Consider the following 20,475-nt stretch of genomic DNA (forward strand, 5'->3'; position numbering starts at 1 on the left):
CCCATTTCTGGAGTTGGATACTTAAAAATCATGTGAAAAATCTGCTTTGCTCTTGCATGACCTTTTTTCTTTTTTCAGACTACATGGTTCACAACAAATATATAAATTTCTTCTTTTCATAACACGTTGGTCTTCATTAGCCTTTCAAAAACAAAAGATATGTATTTTGACAACATTTATAGATTAAGTGAAACATGAACTGCAAAAATTCTATAAAATTGTTCTATTCAAATTTTTTCATTTTTTAAAATAGCAGGTCTATCATAATTTGACATAACCATGTTTCTTTTCTATATAGTACATATACAGATACATACACAGTGGCTGTAGTGAACACTGCAATGTAGAAAAGGTACCTAAAGATCTTTTTATTTTTTGCCGTGCTACAACAAGTTAACAATGTGATTTTTGAAGTAAGGTCACAGCACTCTATATGTAACGGGAGCCCACAAAGGTTTAAACAATACTTCATAATCTGAGTGGCATATTTTTTACACTGTCAAGGAAGGAAGTTATCTGTAATGTCATTGCAAATTTTATGACGTTAAATCTACTGATTTTACCTCAGTCCGTGCTTTTCCACTTATGTTTTCAGAAATTTCGATGTTCTAGCATGAGGGTTGCATGCATATTTGTATTGAAGAAACATTTTTGAGAAACAAGTTAGCCTTACTCATGTCACATGTGAGGAATAAACACGAACCCTGTCTTTACATGTTAGCTGCTCAAGCTCCTTCAAAAAAACGTTGTCTACTGAGCCCAGCTAGATTAGACTTTGCCTTATCAAGAATGCCTACTGCTCGCTTCAAACCTAGAACATAGGGATTCCCATGTTTTCATTAGCAAATGCTGCCTCTAAATGTTGCTAAAGTTCAGAAGAATCATAACAATCCGTCATTACAGTAAACTCACTTTATTTGAAACATTGCTTTATTAGAAATTTCTTCCGATCTCAATGCAATCGCATGCATATTAAATTGCATTACTTTGTAGTTGAAGCACACGAATATGTAACTTGACCCACTCAGAACGAAGTGGCAAATGGAGGCAGTGACCCTTGTGTACATGCAGCGTCATAATAACGCCACTGGCATCTCATGCAGGCACAGAACAGGCCGCAAAAGTACCAAACCAGCAACTGATGGCCACCTAATAACGGGTACCAAGTGAGTGCTCTAAGCTTTTTACATAGTGCGGAGTGAACGGGAGCTGAGACATTCCATGGTGCAGTGCGCCTGGAGTGTTAATCCTGGTCGTAATTGTGTTGCTGCTGTACCTCGTGATGGAATCTACACAAAAATAGTTTTCCTGGAGCTTTGAAATCCCAGACAACTGCGGTGTTATGAATGCCGAAAAATTGCGGGCGCCGTAGCATTCGATAAGGTGCGATTGTGATTAGCCATGTTAATGCGTCATTTAAAGTCGCTCTGTGCTTTATTTTTGTAACTGAATGAAGTGTGGCTTCATTGAATACATTGCTCTTTAACTTCTTCACGGTAGTAGCACAAATAAATCTCGACCGCTTTAACTTTTCTCAAATGGTCACTCATACCAAAATGCCACTTACAAATTTTTTCGCTGTCCCACTGACTTCGTTATAACAAGGAATTACTGTAGATTAACGAAGTCAAGATCAACTTGAGTACCACAAAAAGGAGCATAATCGCGTGGATTTGCACTACAAACACGGCCTATCAGCACTTGTTTTTTCTCTTCTAACAATTACAAAGAAGCCTGGCCTCACTAACGAAATTAGACTGTAATATTGAACGCATTTTTTCAACATTTCGGTGCTGCATCACAGCGAAAGAAAAGCCACTGCCAGCACATGATGTTTGTTTGCAGAATCTATTTATTACGTCTTTTATTTTAAATAAATTTGCACAGCATGAATTATGGCAATAATTTCAGCACGTCCACCATGTGGTGTGTAGTCTGCACCTAGCAACTTCACTCTCAGCTTCCAAAAAAACATTTCCCACCACAGTCACAACAGTCCTCCACTGCGTCCAAATGAGCAGTTAGCAGCACGTACACCCTCGAAGTATTATCACGTCCACCTACGATCGCCGTTCAGCTGGCCTCGATGCTGCTGCGCTCCTCCTCTTGGCCCAAGTAGAAGAACTCGCCTTCCTCAGGCAGCACTCCCGAGGCACGCAGTATATCGGCCTTGGCGCGGAAGTACTGGCGGAACCACTCGATGTGCTCCCGTTTGCGCTGGGCGGAAATGTGCGGATTCTTGGACAACCCCACCAGGACAAGCTCCATAAAGTGACGGATGGGGCCCCGCTCGGGAAAGTCCGCGATGTGTTCCTCCAGGAAGACATGCTCTTCGAAGCTTATCTGCGCCTCCTCGTCCAGACCTGCATTATTTGTGGGAAGGCTTAGCGTCACAACCCTGTTGCCATCTGTGTGTTAGACCACTAAATCTGGAAATGTCATGAGTATAAGAGGCATCACTTTATAGTTTTGATATGTCAGTGAATTGAAAAATCGATACATCATTAACTGCAAAATCCATATATATTGAAGTCACGGAACGCAAGCTTTCACCAACTGTCTTCCAAAGGCTGCAGTGAATGCATGAAAAGTGACTTATTATTGGTCATACACTTTGTCAAAGTTTGGGTGTCGAACCATGAAACTTCTGTATTCTTGAAGGGATACCGACCAAAATTTAAAAAACTGACGAAAATAGTGAAATTCTACACGGAAGATGTGGCTGTTCCAACAGATGGAGCTGGTTTAAGGTATTTTAGAAGAGCTCGCAGTACTTTTAAAGGATTGCAAGCCTGCGGTGTCTTCATGTCCGTGCAAGGTATGCCATAAAAGCCATTCTGGGGGATGCACTGTGGATGTCTTGCTGTCCTGATACTTCACTTTCTCCCCCTCTCCTTTACATCTCGCTTTACCCTCTTCCACAAAGGCGCTGAGGCACGACCCGCGATTTTGGGGCCTCAACCCAACTAGGAGTTTATACTTGCAGTCGGTGCTGATCCTTCTGATTCAAGGAACTCTAGTGGGAGCTGGGTGGATTAAGATACACGAGCAACGTCTGACACTGTTGGCACGCCCGTCTTCAACGTGTCAAGTCACCAAACATGACATCCTCTAGTTTACGGCATGGTCGTTCAAGGCACCAGTCTGTGATAAACAGGTTGAATTCATTCTTTCCTCTAGTTTTGCCTGAAATAAAGGTTACGTCTGTGAAGAAGAAAGAGCATCGTTGGCAAGCAACATCGCCACCGCTTGGGTACTGGGTGCTGGGCTTCGCTCGCTCGGCTCGTGCTGATCATCGCCGGCATCTGCTTGACCGTTGCTCTTGCACGATCGTGTTTCTTCGTAGGACCACCGTTCCAACAGTCGCCAATAAACCCTTTTTCAATTGGTGGAGGGTGCTGACATTCCCCGTTGCCTGAACCTGGGTGCTGCCATTCGCCGTCGCCTGAACCTGGAGCTGCGCAACCGAACGCTACCTCCCATCATGGCTACCAACAACGCGCAACCTGGCTCTTCCACTCCATCCCCCAGCAACCCCGGCGTTCTTCGTTTGCGAGAGCCCAAGGTCTTTAGCGGAGCTGATGAGACCGACGTGGAAGACTGGTTCGCTGACTACGAACTGGTGAGCGCAAACAACAAGTGGGATGACGCGGACAAATTGACTAACGTCATCTTTTACCTCACTGACGTGGCCGAAATGTGGTATAACAACCACAAAAACGACATTACGACGTGGTCGATCTTCAAAACGTCGTTTGCTGACGTTTTCGGCCGACCCGCTGTCCGCAAGTCCAGAGCCGAACAACGCTTGCGGACTCGCGCACAGAAGCCATCTGAATCGTTCACCAGTTATATCGAAGACATTATTGGTCTTTGCAACCGCGTGAACAACGCCATGCCCGAGTCGGAGAAGATTCAGAATACACATCCTCAAAGGGATAAATGACGGTGCATATCAGCTGCTCCTAGCCCGTAATCCTGCCACCGTTGCGGAACTTGTCACTTTGTGTCAAAGTTTCGACGAGTTGAGCAAGCAGCGCGCCCTGACTCGGCCATTTTCCTCACACGCCGACTCGCTCTCCAGTCTCACTTCTGTTCCCGACCACTCACCAACCCTGCAAGAGATTAAAGACTTCGTACGTGAAGAAGTAGCTCGGCAACTGTCGTTGATTCCCTTCACGCAGCAGCCGCCGTCCTCTCGTCTGCCCTCACCACTCCGCGACGTTATTGCCGAAGAGGTAGCTCAGGCTGTTCCCGTCGCTGCCCACCAACAGCCTGTGGCCATGCCTGTTGCCCATGCGCCGGCTATGCAGCCCGTGGCCGCGCCTCTTACATATGCACAGGTGGTACGTAGCAGACCCCGCCAGCAGCATTTGCCAACCATGTCTTCAGTCGCTCCCCACTCCGCCCCTTTTTCGACACCTTGGGCCGCACCACGAGTCAGCAATTCCTGGCGCACTCCTGACAATCGACCGATCTGCTACGCCTGCGGTACTCCAGGACACGTGGCACGATATTGTCGCCGTCGCTTCCAACCACTCCACGACGCTACTCGGCCGTTACCGTATGACCCACAGCCCATGCACATACCTGCTCCCTAACCCTCACCGCAGTATGGATACACTAACCTTCCTGAGTCTCGGTCACCCCAGCCTCAAACTCACTCTCCCCGCTCCCCATCTCCTCGCAGGCGATCACTGTCCCCAATGCGTCCTAGACCCGCTTCCTCCAACCGGGAAAACTGAACACCGCAGTTCCAGAGGCAAGAACTGCGCCGTCGTCGAAATGCTCAAGTCCTCGCACTTCACCAGCTAACGTCGTCGCTATATCTGTCGATGGTGTTTCTACCTTTGCCCTCGTCGACACAGGTGCTGCCGTTTCTGTTATAGCCGCCCAGCTCTGCCGCTCCCTACGCAAAGTGACCACGCCGCTCTCTGGACTATCGCTTCGTACAGCTAGCGCACAACAAGTTCGACCTCTCGGCACCTGTACGGCCCGCATATTCATCCAAGGCTCTATGTACGTTGTCGAGTTCATCGTCCTTTCGGTGTGCTCGCATGACGTTATCCTCGGGTGGGACTTTCTGTCAAATCATCATGCCATCATCGACTGCGCACGCGCTGAATTTTCGCACCTGTGTGACGAACCTTTGCACGAAACCCTTGAGCGGTCGCCAAAACTTGTCGTGCGTGAGGACACTGAAATTCCGCCAGCCTCTCTTGCCGTTGTCCCGGTTTGCTGCGATGACTATAATGATGCTACAGTAATGTTTACACCTTCCGACATTTTCATGAGCCGCAGAGCCGTTTCCTTGCCTTTCGCTACACTCGACGTCACTGCGGGCCGAAGCAATATTTTCGTCCACAACCCCCTTTCTGCACCGCTTACGCTACTTGCCGGCGAATGTCTCGGTCGAGTGGAGTACCTCGATTCCTCTTTATTCCTTAACATGCCAGACGAATCGTGCAGTAGCGCCTCGACCGAACTTCATGCCCTTTCCCCACTGGAATGCTCATCGAGTGACACCTTCTCGAGTTCCATCGCCGACACCTTAAGTGCCCATGAACGCGCCGAGCTTCTTAATCTCCTCCAGCACTTCGCGAATTCATTCGACGTTTCTCAGCCGCAATTGGGTCGGACTTCCGCAGTGCACCACTACATTGACACCGGTTCGCACCAGCCATTGCGTCAAAGACCGTACCGTGTCTCTGCTGCAGAACGTCACGTCATCAACGACCAGGTCGAAGAGATGCTACGCCGTCGCGTTATTCAACCATTGCACAGTCCTTGGGCATCTCCTGTCGTTCTAGTTCGAAAGAAAGATGGATCGATTCGATTTTGCGTCGACTACCGGCGATTAAACAAGGTGACGCGGAAAGACGTCTATCCATTACCGCGCATAGACGACGCCCTTGACAGCCTCCAAGGAGCCGAATTCTTCTCCTCCTTAGATTTACGATCTGGATACTGGCAGGTTCCTAGGGCAGAAGCTGATCGCCAGAAAACTGCGTTCATTACACCAGATGGCCTGTACGAATTTAACGTAATGCCATTTGGTCTTTGTAATGCTCCTGCCACGTTTGAACGACTCATGGACAACACACTGCGTGACTGAAGTGGTCTGTGTGTCTATGCTACCTCGACGACATTGTCGTTTTCTCTCCCAATTTTCCTACGCATCTGCTTCGGCTCCAACTGGTTCTGACGTGTTTAACCAACGCTGGGCTCCAACTGAACCTTAAAAAGTGCCGCTTCGCCGCGCGAGAGCTGTCCATCTTAGGGCACATCGTCTCCAAGCATGGTGTTCGACCCGACCCTGCAAAACTGCGAGCAGTCGCTGAGTTCCCGAAACCTACTACACTGAAAGAATTACGCAGTTTTGTCGGACTATGCTCGTACTTCCGGCGCTTCGTGCGAAATTTTGCATCGATCATGTCACCACTGACCAACCTCCTACGCGGTGATGCAGACCTTTCATCCTGGTCTTCTGACTGCGACGTCGCGTTTGCCACGCTCCGTAGTCTGCTAACATCTCCTCCAATTCTTCGGCATTTCGACCCAACAGCTGCAACGGAAGTTCACACAGACGCTAGTGGGGTTGGTCTAGGCGCCGTCCTCGCCCAACGCAAGCCGGGCTACTCCGAATACGTCGTCGCTTATGCGAGTCGCACACTTACTAAAGGTGAGGCCAATTACAGCGTCACTGAAAAAGAGTGGTTGGCGCTAGTGTGGGCGCTTCGCAAGTTCCGCCCTTATTTGTACGGACGCCCATTCGACTTGATAACGGACCACCATGCACTTTGTTGGCTCGCCACATTGAAAGACCCTTCTGGCCGCCTAGCTCGGTGGGCACTGCAAATCCAGGAGTACGACATTCGTGTCATCTATCGCAGCGGACGCCAGCATTCTGACGCCGACGCCCTGTCGCGTTCGCCTTTACCTCCCGACTCGGCCTGTGGAACCACTGGTACCAACTCCATCGCATCTCTCGACCTCGACTCCTTTACCAGTGAACAACACAAGGACCCGTGGATCGCTTCCCTTTTTAACTGTCTTTCTGGATCGTCAACCACTGCGGTACCACGATCTCTCCGACGTCAAGCTGCTCATTTCGCCATTCGTGATCGGCTGCTACACCGACGCAACTACGCCCCCGAAGGTCGTAAGTGGCTCTTGGTTGTCCCGCGCAGCTTGCGATCACAAATCTGCGCCTCCTTTCACGACGATCCCCAATGTGGTCATGCCGGAGTTTTGAAAACTTACGAACGCATTCGCCATCGCTTCTACTGGCGCGGAATGTATAATTTCGTTCGAAAATTCGTTATGGGCTGTCCTGACTGTCAACGCCGCAAATCACCGCCTTTCCACTCGTCCGGTGCGCTTCAACCGCTTCCGTGCCCTGCAAAACCTTTCGATCGGATCGGAATTGATCTCTATGGCCCTCTACCGACAACATCAGATGAAAATCGGTGGATCATAGTCGCTGTGGACCATTTAACACGCTACGCTGAGACCGCCGCCCTTCCAAGTGCCACTGCGCGGGACGTAGCATCCTTCATCCTTCATCGCTTCATACTACGACATGGTGCACCTCGAGAACTACTAAGCGACCGAGGTCGAGCCTTCCTATCAGAAGTCGTCACGTCTCTGCTTTCTGAATGCCATGTTGTTCATCGCAAGACCACGGCATACCACCCGCAGACTAACGGGCTCACGGAAAGATTTAACCGCACCTTTGGCGATATGCTCGCCATGTATGTGACATCCGATCATACTAACTGGGATCGCATTCTTCCATTCATCACGTTCGCATATAACACCGCGGCACAGTCTACCACTGGATTTTCACCTTTCTTTCTTCTTTATGGACGCGAACCACCCCACACCATCGATACTCTCCTTCCCTACCGTCCTGACGCATCCGAATGCCCATCTGTGTCCGAAGCTGCCAGAAATGCGGAAGAGTGCCGTGAACTCGCACGCACCTTTACGTCACAAGAACAACAGCGCCAGAAAGAAAACAACGCCGACTCTTCACAAAGCCCCAGCTATTCCCCGGGATCACTTGTATGGCTGGCTGTTCCTTACCAAACCCCCGGCATTTCCTCAAAACTCGTTCCAAAGTACGAGGGCCCATACCGCGTTTTGGAGCAAACCTCGCCGGTGAATTTTCTCATCGAGCCACTTTCCCCATCTGACGACATGCGCCGGCGTGGACGTGACATCGTCCACGTCGCCCGCCTTAAGCCATATAATAGCCCTCTGCCTCCAGACTCTTAGGTCGCCAGGATGGCTCTTTTTCGGCGGGGGCAAATTGTGAAGAAGAAAGAGCATCGTTGGCAAGCAACATCGCCACCGCTTGGGTACTGGGTGCTGGGCTTCGCTCGCTCGGCTCGTGCTGATCATCGCCGGCATCTGCTTGACCGTTGCTCTTGCACGATCGTGTTTCTTCGTAGGACCACCGTTCCAACAGTCGCCAATAAACCCTTTTTCACGTCCATCAATTTCAGCACCCAATCTTTCAATTGGAATGCCAAGGAGCATTTAGTAGGACAAAGGTTCAATCGACCAGCTCTGAGGTGTGTGTTGTTGCCCATGGGCTCAATTTCATCACTACACGTACAAGAAGGATTGGTCAGTAGAAGGAAAAGAGTTCACTAATTGTTTTTCAAAATGGAGGGTCTGTTCGGCAAACAGCGTTGCAATATTATGCAAAATATGATCACCATGACCTACTTTATGAATTAGCAAGCTTACATGGGCAAGTGTAAAAAAAAGTGGGAGCCTGTTTACTGGCCCTTCAAGGATATTTTAGTTGAAATAAAAAAGAGGTAAACATATAACGCATAAGCAACATTAAAAGTAACAGACTGGATTTCTAGAGAAGGTAAACGAGTGAGGGGAAGACAGAAAGTTAGAAGGGTAAATTAGATTAAGAAGTTTGCGAGCATGATATGGCAGCAGTGAGCACAGGACCAGGCGGAACACAGAAAAGGCCTTTATCCTGTAGTGAGCGCAGTTGAACTGAAGACGACGATAATCTCGGAAAGCCATTTAGATGCCCGAGTCTGCTCTTGCATATAAGGCGAGGAAGGAAACGATACTGACCTGCTTCGTTGTTGATAGGGAACTTCCACAGCTTGCCCTGCTCAGTCCAGAGGATCATCTCCTCATAAGCATTCTTGGGCGGTGGTGTGACCAACAACTGCAATTCCCGCTGCTGCAGTCTCTCCCACGTTTTGAGTTGTGGCACATCTGCAAGGCAGACAGTGGAGTGTGCTGACTACGTATATACGTGCACAACCATTCTTTCTAAGCTGTAGACAATTTTGCCCCTTGCAATCTACTGAGTAAAGCGTCACAGCTACTAAAATGCACTTAAACCTCTTCGAAAGTTACACTAAAGTGAAACAATAAATCAGGTAGGACTGATAGAGTGATGCTGCCATACAGCTGTTTATAGTGCAAAGCTAAAGGAAATCCATATGAATTTCCGTTTGTACTGTTGTGTTGTATATGTATGAAAGCCAATTTTTTTCCTCTACGTAAAATTCCCTCCATTTTTGCGGGACTACAAAAAAGTGGTCTGCAATATTCAATTTTGAATGATATTTTTCAAGGACTTTATAGCCATAGGCTCAATATCAGAAGTAAATACTCAAACAAAAGTAACAAAAAAATATTGCACATTAGCTTCGCAACATATACAGTCTAAATGCAAAAAAGTGGGGAGCAGTATTTAATAGGGACAAGAGAAGGGAACAACAGCATAACCATTCTCTTCTCTTGTCCCTGTTTTGTACTGCGCTCCACTTTTTTAGCATTTAGAATGAATCTTACCAAATAGCCCATACAGCTGTTTTGGTGCATCATATACAGTGTATAAAACTAAGGTTTTTTGTTTTTTTTGCCTCGTTCTAACCCTTCATTCAGTCATTCTTTGATGCTGCCTTGGGCCCTGTGCTTTGGCCGATGCACCACTAGGACCAAGAAGCCCGTTTTATAAATCCCTGGTAGAACTCACACGGTATGCGCACATCGGCTGCTAAATTCAGGAGCAGTCCACAAATCCGGACAGGTCAGTGGGTTGTCTTTAGCAATATACATCCACAACATTGCATCACATAGGCTGCACCCAACCCGAAGCTTGCCACCGCCTTCTAAGACCACGTGACAACTTGCGCAGCAGCTGCAAAGCTGCGTCCGAGCGCAGCACGGCGTAGAGCCTCCCATGTGAACAAGATATGCCTTGTTAGAGAAAAATTGTCTTTTTGAGAGAGAGTAATTAAAGAATAAACTAAACTAAAATAAAAAAACAGCACAGACTGGAACACTCAAACGCCCCACAAAATCTCAGAAGGAACTCATGAGTAGGAAAAATACCTTTCGATTTTAAGACATGCCTGACAACACGAACCATTTCTGTAGAATACAAGCCCATGCTCATGGTCGCTGTCCTAATGTAAAAAAATAGATGAACACGAGGCCGAAATAAAGAACTACAAATGCTTGGCCACTGCTTATGCAGCTAAATGGAAGCAAAGAGGAAGACTGCTACAAGAACATCAAAACTCTACTTCGTAAACTTGGCCGAGAAACTTTTATTGTCACTTACATAAAATTTAAACAAAGCAGATCACAAAATGAAACACAGCAATGCAAGAAACTTGCGTAAAAGCATTTACTTCCGGATGAATAAAGTGACAAATGCATTGCACCTTTATTTTTGTGACTGTGCCATGAAATACCTTCTATACCACAAAAAGAATTACAATTTTCAGCACTCCCTGCTTTAGAATAATAAACTTATCACACTGAATCAGTCGCATCTTTTTGTATCTGTTACCTTTATGTCAATCACCTTGTAACCACCATGAATATAATACCGTCTGCCCTCAAAGGTCCTTCAGGGAAATGAACTAGGCTCAACTTCAGTAGCCGTATCCCTCCCCATTTTAGTTGGAACAAACATTAGGTGTTCACTTCAAAGTATAAACCAGTTGTACCTGTGTTTTCTTCAATGTCCCTTGAGAAAATGCCAAGCCGCCTGTCGACGTCGAGTTCCAGTTTCTCCTCGATGCTGTGCAGCAATGAAAGAGAGAGAAAAAAAGCTGCAGCTATCATGAGGAGAAGATGCTTTGGCACATTTGTTTTAACCATGCTAATCAACCAAAAAATTGTGACCAGGTTCAACAATGTAGGGAGAAAATTCCACTCTTAGCACCAATAAGTAATTTTTAAAGTGGGTACAATTAATGCAGAAAACAATGCAAAGCATGACATGAGGGACAGGCAATAACTTTGACACTTGACTGAAGTTTACTCGGTGCAGACAACATACGCACATATTGCAAAAAAAATTGTGATGTCGCACATAAATAGAAAATGACTTAAAAGTAATCTTGGAATGTAGTGATAAAGTCTAATTGTGATGCAGTGTCGGATTTTCGTTTCCCCCATCTCTGTTACATTGTGCAAGCTTGTTAAACAGATCATGCCACATGGACTCGTAAAGAACAATACCTGTCTGAAGGCTGTGTTCTTAATGTGGCAGCACAGAATTTGTAATAATATATGTTCTATGCCAACTGAGAATAACAGTCTAAAAAAAATGATGGTGTATCAAAAGTAGTCCCGTAATTCCAATCACCAAACTATAACTGTGATGATTTTTAACATGGCTGGAATCTATAACCTTATGAATGAAACTGAATATGATTACTTGGGAGCCGGGAGTAGGCAGCCGTGGAAGCAATAGCGAAGATGAGCTGCCAACCACGTGATGAGCATGAATTAACGAAGTAATTCATAATAAAAATAATAGTACTTTGGTTTCGTTATGGTTGAAAACAATGTGATATTACGACTGATTTCAGACACATACAGAATAAATAATCAGACCATATTAACTGTTTTAAGAGCTGCACCTTATCATTAATGCTTAAAAATATACAGCCCTTACAGAACAATACTGTTCATGCAGTTGTATAGCAATACATTGTTTAAAGATTTTCTCCAAATTCGCTTACTAGCACGAGTTATTGGGGAGCTGCACCTCACCGTTCTTGCTTGTTAGCAGCCTGTCGTCGGGCGGCAGCCTTTGTGTCCCTGTTGACTTGCTCCGTCAGTGCATCGATGGTGCCCGGTAGGAACTCGCTCTGCACTGTGCCAAGCTCGCGATCTCTGCGGCTGCGATCTCCCCGCCCACCACCCTCCTGCCTTCCCTGTTGCTTGGCTTTCTTGCGCTCGATCTTCATGCCGACAAACAGGTCGCTGCACGCAACAGTGTACAGAGAAGGCATCGGCATGACACCGGCTAGGAAAGCGTTAATTTGCTACTGTCCCATCACCACACAAGCGGCTCATTGCGCCAGTCAAAAGCAATGACTGCTTCCAGTTACGAGAGTATTGAAAGCTACTACCTCTTAAAGGGTTCATCATAAATAATGCATTTAACATACAAGTGGTTGAACAAGATACTGTGGCTAGAGGGGACATAGGGTGCCAGTTTAATTCTTAGCGACAAGAACTTCATTTTCATGGTGATATAAAAGGAATAATGCCCGTGTCCTTATATATTAGAGAATGTTAAATACAGTAGACACAAAGTAAATTTAAACAAAACAGAACTTCTACTTCAATGGAACAAGTACTTTTGACAAGATTAGTTTCATTTATGTAAGTAACTTTCCTCCTGTGAACCTATTGCTTGTTTGCTACATACCATGCCACATTTCTGTCTCATTGTTAACTTGTGATAGTATGAGGAGACAGCTTACAGATATGACTATTCACGTATTTGCTAGGTATTTCCGATGCTTTCAAGGCAGAGAAGAAAAGCTACAGGAAAGAAGGAATGCTGGCGCTCTGCTATTGCGTTCACGATTCCTCCTTTCTTGGAAATTGCTGGTTGCGTGCAACAAGTGACACGTTGAAGAGACACCAAAGTGAAGCGATGAATCAATTTCTATGGATAAATAATGCTCTGAAAAGTCTAATGCTGGTAATTTCACCATACGTTTATTATTACAGTAAGTAAATAATGCTCAAAAACTTTACATTTTACGCCAAAATCTCTGCGCATGACATAGCAGATTTGAAAGTATATTTTTCATACTTTCGCTACACTTGCTCAACGAAATTGATTGAAACTTGGGAATTTCAGAGAGAAGTGTACTTTATTTTTACCAACGAGGAACTAGTACATAGGACAACCTTGTGGATGCTGTCAAAATCTATGATGTTCCGGCATTTGATGCCAAAATTTGAAGGACTCACCTTTTCTTTTTGCACATTTTCTCGCTTACGAAGTGTTTCGTCGCTGCAAGCACAATGATTTTGGAATTGTGAAACTGTACTTCACTCTTTTGAGTCCCTTTAGCAACTAATCCGCCACTGAGCTACAACTGCGGTTAGCATTTGGTTCACGAGGAAAGCCACGCCCACCTGAGCGTGGCCGTGTTGTCCTTCTCCGGAGCAACGTGCTGGTTTCCCTGCCTCTCCTGCGCGTGCACACGGAGCCGTGCCAGCAGTTCTGACTCGGTCTGCTCCTTCTGCTCCTTGCTGCTGCCCAGGCTGGCAGCCACCTCTCTGGCAGCCTGCACCACTGCCTTGCCAAGGCCCTTGGTCCTGTGTAGCAGAGCAGCCCACTTCACTAAAGCTGCCTGTAGAACTGTTAACTTTGTGTAGCTGTTCTAAAGTGTAGAAAAGCTAAGTTTGGCAACTGGTGGTTGCTGTGAAGGCACATAAATATTTTAGTATCACCCGAAAAGTTAGAGCACGGAAAATATTATTTGGGGGGGGGGGGGGGGGGGGAGGAATGGGCAGAACACCTTATAGTCGATGGCAACCTAAGGATAAATCAGCGCTCTGCCCCCAATACTGCAGCGTGCTTGTCATTCACCTGTGCAGCAGAGCAATCATTAGCAATTTCCATTCGAACCATAAGCACTTTTTCATTAATAATGCAAATACTATGCATATTATAAATTAAAAGTTTGTCATTTCTTGTTAAAATGTTACGTTTGGCTGAGCAGTGAAGCCGAAATCTCTGACGAAATTTGGCACAAACTGAAATTTTTCCATCAAAAATTATCGAAATGAACACATGCCTGTACGGCCAAGTCATATGCCTGAAATACATGAAAGAACTTCATGTCACGTATATAAGCAATTGTAGTTGGTTGGATATTTATGAAAATTATGCCTGAATGGGATGATGCTGTGACAAGCTATAGTTACGGCCCTGGTACACACTCTTCCTGAAGTCAAAACAAAGCTGCTGACTGCTGCAGATGCTGTGGATAACGCCGCAGTCTCTAAAGACATGATCATGGCATCTACACAGTTGTAAAAGCAGACATGTCCAAAGTCGAAACGAAAGTGTTGACCATCACATCTGCTGCTGAATAAACCTGGCTCACATAAGCACAATCATGGATGGTGACCACGCAGTTCCGAAGGCACACAGTGAAAATGAAAATACTGTTTGCCGCAGCTTGTGCTCCAGTCGTGATCGACGTGATCATAGAGAACACCACCGCAGTTCATGTGCACCAAGTAAAATCAAAAACAAAATGAGTGTGCCATAGATGGTAAAGCCTTGGTTGTCAACAAAGATTTCAGTGAAGTACAAACACTACTACTCCCATGATGCAATAACAGTTACAATGGCCATATTTAAGCAAGCTGCTGCATGAAAATAAGAGGAAAAACAGTCCCACCTTTGCGCCTCTTCCTTCAGCTCTGGCTTCTTCGGTAGCCCAGGTTTGGCCAGTTTGAAAGATAAGCTGTTGGGATCAGTGCTTGCAATGGACTCAATCTGCAATGCGGATAAACTGCTTAATCATTATGATGACAATGCTTCATGTCTTGCTGAAACATGTTCCTACATAATTATAATAAAAGGGAGAAGCTGCAATCAGCTATTTTACAGGATAGGTCGGACGGCAGAGCGACCATCCCTCAATAGGAATGGTGCCTGGTTTGAATACTAATGCCAAATTTTCCATCGAGTAGGTCACTCTTTTCTCCAGAACTCCGCACGCATTTACTCTGTAACTTCGTGCGTTTTGCAACCAATCCACAAAACTCTTTTAACATGCACGACTCACTGATATTGCTGTAGTGAGCGGGTTGTATCGGTGCCGCTTTCGAACGCGGTCAACTCCGATCGGGATAGAATTTCTTGAACGTGATTGGCTTCCTTCCATCGCCTGAGCCAATCATGTGTACAACGTTGCATGCAGATCGGGACAGATTGTGAACGAAAGTATGTGTGACTGCCGTGTGACTGCACTGAGTTTAATAGATACTTAGCGTATCCGGTTGCAGTCGAACGCATATCTAAACGAATGGTTGAACTAAAATGCACAGATGAGTAGGCGCGCATTAGAGCTAAAGTTGCATTGATAACCCGGCCGCGATTCTTAGTTTCGTTCATACGATGTGCACCAGTACGCCACAAGTTTCGAAGAGTGTCGACGGCATTTACCGAATTTAAAGCAACGGACAGTGCACACGCTTTCTGGAGAGTACAGTTATCAATCCAAGTTTCTCAACAGTCTCTCAATGCAAGTTTCTGAACAGAGTTCGTGCAGTGCGCGCGCTCTGACCTTCATGTCGGATAGCAGAGCCGAAAGCTTGTCCAGCGCAGCTCTCTTTTGGTCGCCTGATGGCTCATCCTTGGCCGGCTGCTCGCTCTTGCCTGCCGGATCATCGGTGCTCTTGCCACTTGATGAACAGAAAGACCTGGCCAAATGCGCGCCCCAACGGCAAGGTTTTGTGCGAGGACGCAGCGCGTACCGCACGCTGCCTAACATGGCTCTGCGGTCAAACAAAAAAACGCAGCGTACCCGTCGCTACAGAAGCATCAAGAGGGAACAGGCCAATTTTGCCGCTTTGCACAAACAATGCAGCAGCACCACAGAACACCTATACACTGCAGCACCGAATACCGCAAAATAGATACTTCAGAACATTACACAGCTCGGATACCTCTGGCTTGAAGCAATGCGCGAACTGCACATGGACGCCGCCATTTTCCTTCGGGTCGGAACCGGCATAGAGTTTATGGGAACCGAAACTATAGTGCCACTTGCCTCGCTAATTTATAGCATCACTGGTTTATTAAAATAAGCGTAAACTATTGAGGTTTAAACATTTAAAAAGTTGCTTTAGTACTTTGGGCTTGTTTTTGCTCTGTGACAGCGACAAGCGTTACGTGCAAACATGACCTACTACACTCCTGACCTGTTCAGATAGCGGGGTTCCTATGGGAGCGCGTGTCCCCGCTCTCGTTCAATCGCTCGCCGTAGGTGGCGCTACCTATAACCTGTTCGTCTGCTACTGTGCGGCCCAACGTTTATAGATACTTTTTAGAGAAAAAGTATCTATAAACGTTGGTGCGGCCGGCAGGAGGGCGACGGACTGATACCATGCGTCTGCTTCTGTGACAAACTGCCTATACGTGTGATTGTTTTTTGCTGAAAAGGCTAACGTGTGCTATGTGTTACATTTTAGTAGTTAGGCTATACTGGTTGATTGACTTCTAAAGCTGTATATTTGCGTAGAAATGTCTTGCTGCATGGTTGTTTTTGCCATTCCAGCCTAAAAAAACTTCAATTTAGTATTCATAAAGCTTTTGACTAATAATGTACTCATTGGTAATAGAATATCAAACTGATTTTAGGTTGTTTAGGACGCGTCAGGTGAAACGCAGTGCCCCTGTTGAGCACTTACCTTGGACACTCGCCCTGGACAGGTGTTACACTTGTAGTCAATTGATAGAAGAGAATAATGCACATACGCCCACGGACGCATATCAAGGAGAGACACAGGAATTGAAGCTTTAACTCTTACTGTGACCTACACAACAAAAATTGTGCGTCAAATTTCGCTACGGGAGTTTGTCTGCTGGAACGGGGAGCGCTGGCCGATGCGCGTTTCTATGATTTTATATGTCCGTGCGATGAGACGATATGGTAAAGGCAGTGATGTGCCTATCGAGGGCAACACATTGCGACCCCAATAAAGTTTTTATCGTCATCATTATCATCATCTTGTCGAGCATAGTTAATAATAATAATAATAATAATAATAATAATAATAATAATAATAATAATAATAATAATAATAATAATAATAATAATAATAATAATAATAATAATAATAATAATAATAATAATAATAATAATAATAATAATGTTTTATTTTTCATCAATAGTTTGATGAAGGACAGCGGCAGGTAAAAGCTGCTCTTCGAAAGAGGCAGCTTGACATAGGCCCACAGACGCCTTTAGCACGACAGCACTGGCAAACAGTTAGCAATGTTATCTAAGCAACAATTACAAAAATATCAAGTTCAAATTCTAAAAATAAAAATAGCAACCATGATAACAATGTAGCAACTGCAAAGAAATCTTGAAAACTATACATGTGTATATCGTGCAATTGAGTTCGGGTACAGAGTAAGAAATCTATGCCAGCTTTCACATATTTATCAATTAACGTAGAAACTGTGTAGAACAACCTATCTGTGGAGTAGTTTGTTCTCGAAGTTTTTATTTTCCATGTTTCTTTATGTCATGTTTCGAACAAATTATTTGGCTGCAGTTTCGAGAGGTCGTACAAATAATGTCGACTTTCTTGAAATTGACGCCTGACCACCAATGCTAACTTAAAATCGTAGAGACGATGTAGGGGTGGTATTCCAGCCTGTTGAAACAATTCACTTCTGCGAGCATCATACGACCAGTAAAAAATTATTCTAATATACGTCTTTTGCATCAGGTACAGTTTTTGTAAGCGCGTGTTAGTCGTAGTCCTTCATACCAAGAAACAATAAGCAAGATGCCAACAGAACAGTCATTTATAAAGTAAGAATTTTACCTTGTATAGTAGAACAGTTTTGCCACTGTACACCGTGCCCTCTACGCGAGATAACTGACCCAGCACACTGTAAATGCGATCGTTTCAAAGCATATTGCTCGAAAATGTAACTCCAAGAATTTTTATACAATTTACTAACTCAATAATAGTATCGCCATACTTGAAATGTATGTTTTCATTAACAGACTTATTTTTAGGGCGGAATAGTACCGCCTTTGTTGTACTAGTGGTTATGTTTGATTGATAGCGCCCAAGGGCGACACCCGCAGTTGGGGCGCGTACACATGCTGAAAATGTGCCATTATACTCGTTTGTCAATGAAAAGCAGATCCCTCAAAGTGATATCAAGGTTTCTGCTAAAAGAATTTGGCGAGTGTATGCGTGTGATTCGAGCAATGTTACAGCACTTCAAAATGAAACAAAACACATTTGTCGCTTTACTTATGCGTGCCACAATATGCCAGTTAAAGCTGATGTTTCAAACAAAGTTTCTGCACTTTCGAAGAATATCCTACTTGCTGGCACACAGTGACGGCTTGTGTCTGCAATAAAGAAAAACATATGTACGCGTACAGAGCTGCGTGCATTTGGGTCATAGTTCAATAAAATGTGCTAGCAAGGTTCTGGGCGCGTACATGATACAATGGAGGCATGCAACTAAACTTTTAAAATCTTGCGAGATTTTGGCTTTTCGGCTATTCTCTTTCTCTTTCCTTCTTTGGCTGTTTTGTCCCGCACGTAGTTTGAGAAGAAAGGACGGCTAAATTTTTGCAACACTAGCCGCGCCATGGCTTCTCGGTGCTCGCTAGTAGCGCCTTTATGGCTGAAAAGAGGGTTCAAGGCCACTGCAGGTAGCACAGTTTGCACAAAAAGTGCCATCGGCCTCTTTTTGGAAATGGCCAATGGCGCAAATGCTTCCGCGGCCCTTTCTAGAGTGCTCACAAAGGAAAGAAATGAGATCGTTGGGTATGAAAGCCCTCCCCTGTCTAAATTAAATATCACAGCAGTAGCTGGTCCAGATGAGCTGGGAGCCTTGATTTTGCCGATGCAGTCGTCGCAAGTAATGCAATCCTCAGCTGCTTTCACCAGGAAGCCCGCTATAAGGCCAAGCGTGCTGGCCCTTATGCCTGGCTGTGGGGCACCTGTGGGAAGGTAGAAATGAAAAGTGTGCAAGAATTTTATCAGTATATAGATAAGCATGCATGATTAAACCGACACGTGTCCGTATACAAAATATGAGAATATATATATATATATATATATATATATATATATATATATATATATATATATATATATATATATATATATATATATATATATATATATATATATATATATATATATATATATATATATATATATATATATATATATATATATATGGATGTTAATGCGCTTTCAGATAACAACTGTTGCCCCACCGCGGTGGTCTAGTGGCTAAGGTACTCGGCTGCTGACCCGCAGGTCGCGGGACCGAATCCCGGCTTCGGCGGCTGCACTTTCGATGGAGGTGAAAATGCCGTAGGCCCGCGTTCTCAGATTTGGGCGCACGTTAAAGAACCCCAGGTGGTCGAAATTTCTGGAGCCCTTCACTACGGTGTCTCTCATAATAATATGGTGGTTTTGGAACGTTAAACCCCACATATCATCAAGATAACTGTTCATTCAGCCGACGTTTGCGTCGGGAGAGCCCCGTCTTTTTCAAGGTATAATAATATTTACACATTTTCCGCGTCGATTTATAGCTTGTCACGACAGGAGGGAAGAAGTCCGGAGAATAGTATAAACAACAACATAAAAAAAACTGAGGGAGAAACGTTTAAAAATAAAAAAAAATCTAGGAGAAGAAGCAAGAGAAAGACGACGGGATTAGGAAGGGACAGCATCTCAAGAGAGTAAGGCGAACGCAAACGAGCCATGCCATCATCTGTGTGCCAGTTATGACAGCGATTCAAAACCGCCGAAAATTTCTTCCCCGATTGCGGGAAAGGGACGTCGGTTAGTCGAGTTGTGTGGGCGCCTGGTGAAAGCATGTTATATTTTTAAATGTAAGCCATAGTACCTGCTTGTACCATGGACTTATCGTTACATACATACACAGTATAACTGATTGAGAAGCATGTTTTCATCTACATCGTGCACTGACGCAAACGCTGCCTCACGCGGCTTGCATGTAACACAGTAAGCAGCGCAGAGTTTATAATATATGCATAATATCGTATAGTGGGGAATTGTTGGACGGTGTGTAATAATTTTTAAATAATGTAAATCATTCCATTACACGGAATCAACGAGATATGAAAAGCGCACCACGGCAAGTCTGCAGGGCTTCTAGATGTGGCCGCATCGTCTGGGTTATAGTAGCAGATGTCGATGCCGCGCACTCGCCTGACGACCCTTGATTCTGGTTTACTAGCGAGTGCATTTCCAGAGGTTGTCCGGCTTGCTTTACTGCTGTGGAGCACGACGCCTGCCTTGCACTGGGCGATCCAAGAGGAGACGTTGTTTGCTCTGTACTGCCGCTTGGTGATGAGTGCATCATTCCCATCACGAGGACTTTCTGCAGTGATGAAAGCGCAGCAC

At 45.2% G+C, this 20,475-nt stretch overlaps 1 protein-coding gene across 3 annotated transcripts in view; it reads right to left on the reverse strand.

The window, feature by feature from the left end:
* Positions 1–208: 208 nt before the first annotated feature.
* Positions 209–20,475, reverse strand: part of LOC142817920 (small ribosomal subunit protein mS31-like) — a 35,273-nt gene continuing 15,006 nt past the window's right edge. Inside the window, exons 1-8 of one of the 3 annotated variants that reach the window (XM_075895881.1) lie at positions 15,997–16,088; positions 15,615–15,825; positions 14,724–14,821; positions 13,447–13,629; positions 12,061–12,273; positions 11,007–11,080; positions 9,109–9,255; positions 209–2,363 (exon numbers count right to left, since the gene is read on the reverse strand). In XM_075895881.1, the coding sequence (XP_075751996.1) occupies positions 2,074–2,363; positions 9,109–9,255; positions 11,007–11,080; positions 12,061–12,273; positions 13,447–13,629; positions 14,724–14,821; positions 15,615–15,825; positions 15,997–16,064 (1,284 nt within the window). In that variant the 5' untranslated portion in view covers positions 16,065–16,088 and the 3' untranslated portion in view covers positions 209–2,073. Of the gene's footprint in view, positions 2,364–9,108; positions 9,256–11,006; positions 11,081–12,060; positions 12,274–13,446; positions 13,630–14,723; positions 14,822–15,614; positions 15,826–15,983; positions 16,089–20,475 lie in introns of those variants that run through there. The other 2 variants (XM_075895882.1, XM_075895880.1) reach the window with 2 other exon arrangements.

The sequence above is a fragment of the Rhipicephalus microplus genome, chromosome 5 (genome assembly GCF_043290135.1).
Source record: "Rhipicephalus microplus isolate Deutch F79 chromosome 5, USDA_Rmic, whole genome shotgun sequence".
Lineage (NCBI taxonomy): Eukaryota > Metazoa > Arthropoda > Arachnida > Ixodida > Ixodidae > Rhipicephalus > Rhipicephalus microplus.